The following is a 7500-nucleotide window of genomic DNA, read 5'->3' on the forward strand; positions in this document are numbered from 1 at the left end:
ACGAGTCCCATGGCGAGGCGAGGGATATCATTACAGTCGTACAGAGTATCATACATGAGATAACGGATAAAATTACAACCAAAGAGGATGAAACTGTAATATGGAAGGAAAAATGTGAAATAAAGAAGCATGAACCAGAGTTACAGAAATGACATCCAGGAGATAAATAGATAAGAAAAGGAAGAAAATGCAGAAGAAGAAAAAGAAAAAATGAAGAAAACGACAACGATAGGGAAAATGTCAGAATATATATATATATATATATATATATATATATATATATATAAATATATATATATATATCTATATATATATATATATATATATATATATATATATTCATCGTAAAAAGAAAAAAAAAAGAAAAAAAATATAAGTACAGAACGAAGAAAGAAATGATACTTAAAAACAAACATTTTGAATTGTGTTTTGGATCGAAATAGATGAATCAAAGGAATGGGTGTAATTTTTTTTTTTTTGTAAAGAAAAGTAATACGCCACGCATCTTTTGCGACAACGTGTACAACTACATTTTAAGGACACTAATAAATCTTTAAAAATAACCTTTTTGGGCTTGTAACAGTTAAGAGAAAACTATTACGGTAGTGTGCTTAAAGAAACATAGTCCTGTTCATATAGACCATGATAAAAAGGGTTTAATCTAGATTGTTTTCATATTAGTTTGATGGACGGACTAAGCTGGATCTAAGGACAGAATATTATGTTTGGGAAGGTCGAGTACAAATTATTTACGTTATTTTCCCTCGCTCAAAATCCTGGATAATTTATTCCAGTCATAAGAGCCATTAATATCCACCAAAACATTTACCCCATCATTATAATATATCTTCCTATACCAAGTGTTTTATTTTCTGCCGTGTAGCATTATTGGCGGAACTACAGATGGTCATGTAACACCAAACCGCTTTTGCGTGATTTTGTACTATGTTAATCTACTACATTTGACTCGATGACTTTAAATACAAGCAGATCCTTTCAACGGCAAATTAATCAACTGATCTGCCTTGAATAACGAGGCCATTCATGTAATAACTTTCCAGCAACATATCTTGTTGCACGTCTCTATTCCCCCTTTTTATCATTTTTCTTTCATTCCTTCCTCTATCGTTTTCTCTTTATTTTAATCCCAGTGAACATATCACGCTGCGACAGGTGTTGAGAGAAAGAGTTAAAAAAAGGGATGATAGTCACAAAAGGAAAGAGAAGAAAGTATTACAAAGAAGTGGAATCCCATATATATATATTTTTTTTGTAGTAACCGAGCAATGATTAGTATACAAGAAGCTTAAAAATACATTTTCCTACATTATAAGAAAGGGTGATAAAGAATATAAAGAAAGGAGGAGAAAGAAGGAATGAAAAAAAAACACAAAAATATTTATGAAGTTAGAATTACAATCTTCAATGAATTCGTATATGTATAAATCTTTAAACAAAGACATTGTATGGCTGCTTAGGTTTATCCAGTCTTGAAGATTCTTTCAATGATTATATAATCAGAAAACTTACTTCATAGTAACAGAAGAAGAAAAAAAAGTAAATCAAAGCGCAGGAGACTTTTAACTAATTTGTTCTTAATATCAAAGAGAAAGATGAGACGAAAGAGAAATAAGGAGAAGAGTAAGAAGAAAATGAAGAGAAAGATGAGAAAAAATGAGGAAGATGGGGAGAGGAGATGGAAGAAACAGAGGAGGAGGAAGAGGAAGTGGAAGATGAAGAGGGAAAGGGAGAGAGAGAAAAAGAGAAAGAGAAAAAAGAAATAGGAAGACGAAGTGGAAGATGAAGAGGAAAAGGGAGAGGAAGAGAAAGACTAAGAGAAAAGGGGAATAGGAAGAGGAAGTGAAAGGCGAAGAGGAAGAGGAGAAGATTAAGGAGATAGGAACAAAGAGGAGAAAGAAACAAGAAGACAAACGAGCTGTCAGTATGTCAGAAGAGGAGGAAATAGAGGAACGAGAAGAAGAAATAGAGAGAGAGGAAAAATTAAAGAATCGAAATAGGTGATGCCGATGAAAAAAAAAAAAAAAAGGAGAAGGAGAAAAGGAAGAGGAAAACAAAATAGGAGAAGGATAGTAATTAAGAAGAAAAAGACTGATAAGAGAAAAAAGCAAAAGGGATAAAAACGAAGTGGTTAAGAACAAGGAAATAAACAAAAACAATGAAGATGGACAGATAAAGGGCACAAAAAAGTGAAAGCAATGAAAGAAGAGGAAGAAAGAGAGAGAGAGAGAGAGAGAGAGAGAGAGAGAGAGAGAGAGAGAGAGAGAGAGAGAGAGAGAGAGAGAGAGAGAGAGAGAGAGAGAGAGAGAGAGAGAAAGCGTAAACTTCATTTAATTGATTCTGATGCATAAGCCTTTTGAGATAACACCCGGAAATATGCAAAGCGCGAATAACACTTTTAGTGAATGGGGTTGTCGTGCTTAAGAGTCCGACTTAATAACCACAGCATAAGTGGGCAGCTGGTGAGCAAACGTCACTGATTATGGTCAATTAAGATCCTGTTATCACACGCATAGACAACAAATGACAGACATTAACACGCACACGCATACACACACACATATAAACAAACACGTGCACATAAAAAGACAACAAAAATCACACGTTTATACACACATATACACGCACAGGTAACAAAAGTCTCCCATTAACACGCAGATACAACAAAAGAAACACACACACACACACACATACACACACACACACACACTACTGCAAATACACTTAAATATAATAACACATTTCGAAGCAAACTGCAGTGTATTGGATCCCCACCCACCCCTTCTTTCTTTTTTTTCCTCTCTTTTTCTTCTCTTTCTTTATGCTCATATTCTTTCTCTCTCTTTTTCTGTCTCTCTTCTTATGCACGTCCATAATCTCTCACTCTTTTTCTCTTCTTCTATTTCTCTCCTTCTGCACATTCATATCCCCCCCCCTCTCTCTCTTTATTCTGCACGTCTATATCCCCCCCCCTCTCTCTTTCTCCTTTTTTTCTCCCTCGTTCTTCTTTTTCTGGGTGGTCACATGCAAACACATGCACACAAACCGATATCGAAAGCAATTTAACCAATTCGCCATGCAGAGAGCAATGAACGGTCATGCAAATGCAAAACTATTTGAAATCCTAAGTAACAGGATCACCCTAAATACTCGACGAGATTATAGAATATTAACAAAACCACTGACAAGTTCGCCTATAATTAAATTGCACGGTTTATGACATACATGTGATTTATTGACAGTTTCCAAAGCCTAGAATTCAGAATGTAAATTAAATTAACGCATTTTCAACAATCTAAAACAAACAGGCAATGCGATATTAAAGTGAACAAAAGAAAAATGTAAAGACAATAATTATATTTTCAAAACGATTTTCCAATTACGATTGATGAAAAAAGTGTTGATGTTATTATCAATGGTAATATTGTTGTTATTCTTATTACTATTATCATTATCATTGTCATTATTATTATCATTATCACTATCATTATTATCATTATCATTATCACTATCATTATTATCATTATCATCATCATTATTACATATCATTAATTCTACGAGTTCCCTGACTGTAATCACTTATAAAAAAATAGTCAGCTTTCTAGGGGGAAGAGGGATGGGGGGGGGGGGGGGGCAGTATTAATGTAAGTACAAGCTTAACACCATGTAGAATCTACATGCAAACGGATATTACAAAGTAATCCATAGATAATCAGACGAGATAAGCTCAAAGCTTTGTGTGAATCATTCCATGCAAATAAAATCCACGGGCTTATAACCTATAAAGATTTTTTTTTTTTTTAAATCAACTGAAATTCCATTTATATCTGATGGAATGTTATTGTAATTAACTGCTATGCAACATAAACACACAGTAGTAAGATAAGCTGAAACAGTAGCATCAGAGCTGAAGTGGGAATCTCTCATGCATATTGTTAGAGGGACAGTATCAGTTGCAATTACTTGTTGAAATGCTGAAATGCTGAAAGGTCTGGGAAACGGCAATTCAGTCGTAGCACGAAAAGGTGAAGCAATATTAAAGCTAGAGTGGGAATCTCTCATAAATTTTGTCGGAGGGACGCTATCAGTGTTCCTGCAATTGCTTTTGAAATGATGGAAAGGAAAGTCCGGTTGATTCCAGGATGTAAACTAAATATCCCGATCGTGTTTTAACACATTCAGGTTAAGCTTTTTTTTTTTTTTTTAAATGTACAAGGGAAGAACACATTAGTAACATATCGATAAGAACAGATACGTAGCAAAAGGTACATAGAAATGACTTGTGAATAATAAGTCATAAAATTATATGAATTGGAAAAGATACTCCAGCAAAGCCATATATCTTAAAGAAACTTAAACAATGACACATAATAAAAGACACATAGCAAAAGACACAGAGTTAAAAACAAATATCTTCTAGTGTCTTCGAAGCCATGACCCAGCAGTTCATATTTCAGTCGAGTGTTCATCATTTTTCACATTAGGAGTATGACACCTAATTTTATCTTTTTTTTTTCATTCTATATCTTTCATATATTGCAAGATATGAAGAAAAACTACTTATGTCACATTACAGCTTATTGCGTCCTATTCAGTTGACGAATGTTGGAATTAGACATCTTATTATTTCATCCCTGCATGAGGCTCTCTATGCCACATGAAATCTGACATCGTATTTGCAACATTATGTTTTAATCAAAGCGACGCTAACATGATCGAATTACTGGAGTTTTAATACACTAAGGCAAATCATTTGCATTACAGTTAACGCGTACACTCTATCTCTCTCTCTACACACACACACACACACACACACACAAACACACTCATGCAATCACTCACACACACACACATGCAATGACTTACACAAACACCCGTACACAAATCCACACAAACACACACATACACAAATCGCTCACAAACAGACACTCAGTCACTCTTTCTTTCTCTTTCTCACACACACCCACACACACACACCCACACCCCACACCCCCACACACCCAAACCCACACCCGCACCCGCACCCGCACCCACAACCACGCCATATGTGTCTGACATATCATCACATATCTAACTTCCGAGGCAGAAACCAATAATTGTGCAACATATCAACGACGGGGGGCCGTTATCTCTCCCAGCATAAGCGACTGGAATCATCAATAGCTGAACAGGATGCTAACACACTTTCGAAATGGATCTTAGTATAAAAGATCCGTCCCAACTCTTGCCAGAAGTTGGGCAGACTCGCCGTAAACTACATTAATATCGTAGAGAGGAGATGATTGTGCTCGGTATATTCTTTACACACGAGAGGAAGGAAGAAGAGGAAGAGGAAGGGGAGGAGGAGGAGGAGGAGGAGGAAGAGGAGGGGAGGAAGAGGAGGGGGAGGAGGAGGAGGAGGAAGAGGAGGGGGAGGAAGAGGAGGGGGAAGAAGAGGAGGAGGAGGAAGAAGAGGAGGGGGAGGAAGAGGAGGGGGAGAAAGAGGAGGGGGAGGAAGAGGAGGGGGAGGAAGAGGAGGGGGAGGAGGAAGAGGAGGGGGAGAAAGAGGAGGGGGAGGAAGAGGAGGAGGAACAGGAGGAGGAGAAAGAGGAATAGGAGGATTAGGAGGAGGAAGAGGAGGAGGAGGAAAAGGAAAAATAAGAAGAAGGAGAAAGAGAAGGACAAGAGAAGGGAAGAAGAGGAAGAAGAGGAAGGGGAGGAGGAGGAGGAAGAGGAGGGGGAGGAAGAGGAGGGGGAGGAAGAGGAGGAGGAGGAAGAGGAGTAAGAGAAAGAGGAGGAGAAGGTAGAGGAGGAGGAGGAGGAGAAAGCAGAAGAGGAGGAGGAGGAGAAAGAGGAGTAGAAGGAGGAGGAGAATTGAGAGGAGGAGGCGGATTAGGAGGAGGAAGAAGAGGAGGAGGAGGAGGAGGAAAAGGAAAAAGAAGAAGAAGGAGAAAGAGAAGAAGGAGGTTGAGAAACAGATTGTGGAGGAGCAAGAGAAGAAGGAGGATGAGGAGAAGAAGAAGGAGAAGGAGGTAAAGCAAGAGGAAGAAGAAGAAGAAGAGGGGGATGAGGAGGATAAGAAGGATGATGATGATAATGATGATGATGAGGAAGAGGAAGAGGAGGAGGAGAAGAAGAAGAAGAAGAAAGAGAAAGACGCGGAAGAGAAGAAGGAAAAAGAGAAGGGGAGGAAGTGGAGGCGGAGGAGGAGGAGGAGGAGGTGGAGGAGGAAAAGTAGTAGTAGTAGTAGTAGTCGGAGGAGGAGGAGGAGGCCGGGGATATGGAGGAGAAAGAGGAGAAGAAGGAAAAGGAGGAGGAGTAAGAGATGAAAGGAGAGGAGGAGAAGGAATGAGAGGATGACAAAGAAGAGAATAAGAAAGAGGAGGGTAGAAGAGAACGATCAAGAAAAGGAATCGGTGAAGGAGGAAACTGAAGAGAATGAGAAGGAGGAGGAGTGAGAGGAGTAGGAAGAGGAGGAGAAGAAGCGAGAAGAAGAAGAATAGACACTCAGCATTCACTTTCCTTTGAAATGATGATATAGTCGATGAATCCTTTCCAAATCGGCACTTGATTTCCTTTTGCCAATTATCCTATACAAGAAAAAAACATCTTACTTTTTTATTGTAGGAATAGAAACGGACAATAAAACTAGTCAAGCAGCAGATGGTACCTTTTTACCACCTAGTAAACTGACTTTCATCACAACTGACTTTCATCACAACACATAAACTGTTTACACCCTCTATTATTCTTGGCTTTATTCCTATATAATTCACATTTTTTTCTGTTCAGCTCTCGGGATATTGGCACTGACCTTGGGTATGGGTAGCGGTGATGGTTGCGAGAGTAGTGCCAACGGGGGTATCCTCGGGTACGACGGAACAGTAGCGGGACTCAGAAAAGGTCAGCGGTCCAGAGGAACCTCCAGACAGAAGCCGTGTTGCTGAGGAGAAAGAGAATGAAATCTGCTAGAGAACTAATATCTTTTTTATATGCGTACATATTCGTGTACGTCCACACACACACACACACACACACACACACACACACGCATAAACATACACACACTCACACACACACACACACACACACATACACAACACACATAAACATACACACACACACACACACACAAATGAGCGCACACGCACACACACACACACACACACACAAACACACGAACACACACACACACACAAACACGCGCGCGCACGCACGCACACACACACGCACACTATCATTCTTGTGTACCTTTGCAACACCAACAAACATGGTTTTGCATGGTTTTAATACATGTAAAAGTCTACGGAAAAATAATCCGCGTTTAAGTATATCTGTATTTTTGTACATTCTAATAATCTATGTGATGAATATGAAAATATCAATGATAATAAAAGTAAATAGAAAATATTTGTAATGATGATGATAGTAATAACAATTATAATACGAGTAATTGTCAAATATTGATTAAATCAAAGATAATGTTAATGCTAATAGTAAAAA

At 38.2% G+C, this 7500-nt stretch overlaps 1 protein-coding gene across 1 annotated transcript in view; it reads right to left on the reverse strand.

The window, feature by feature from the left end:
* LOC122257649 (putative neural-cadherin 2) overlaps positions 1-7500 on the reverse strand; it is a 174561-nt gene that overhangs the window by 56934 nt on the left and 110127 nt on the right. The window contains exon 2 of the mRNA XM_086551621.1: positions 6812-6940. Coding sequence (XP_086407747.1) covers positions 6812-6940 — 129 coding nt within the window. The remainder of the gene's footprint in view (positions 1-6811; positions 6941-7500) is intronic.

Source organism: Penaeus japonicus, unplaced genomic scaffold (assembly GCF_977035675.1).
Source record: "Penaeus japonicus unplaced genomic scaffold, GWHDUDI00000001_assembly GWHDUDI00000025, whole genome shotgun sequence".
Lineage (NCBI taxonomy): Eukaryota > Metazoa > Arthropoda > Malacostraca > Decapoda > Penaeidae > Penaeus > Penaeus japonicus.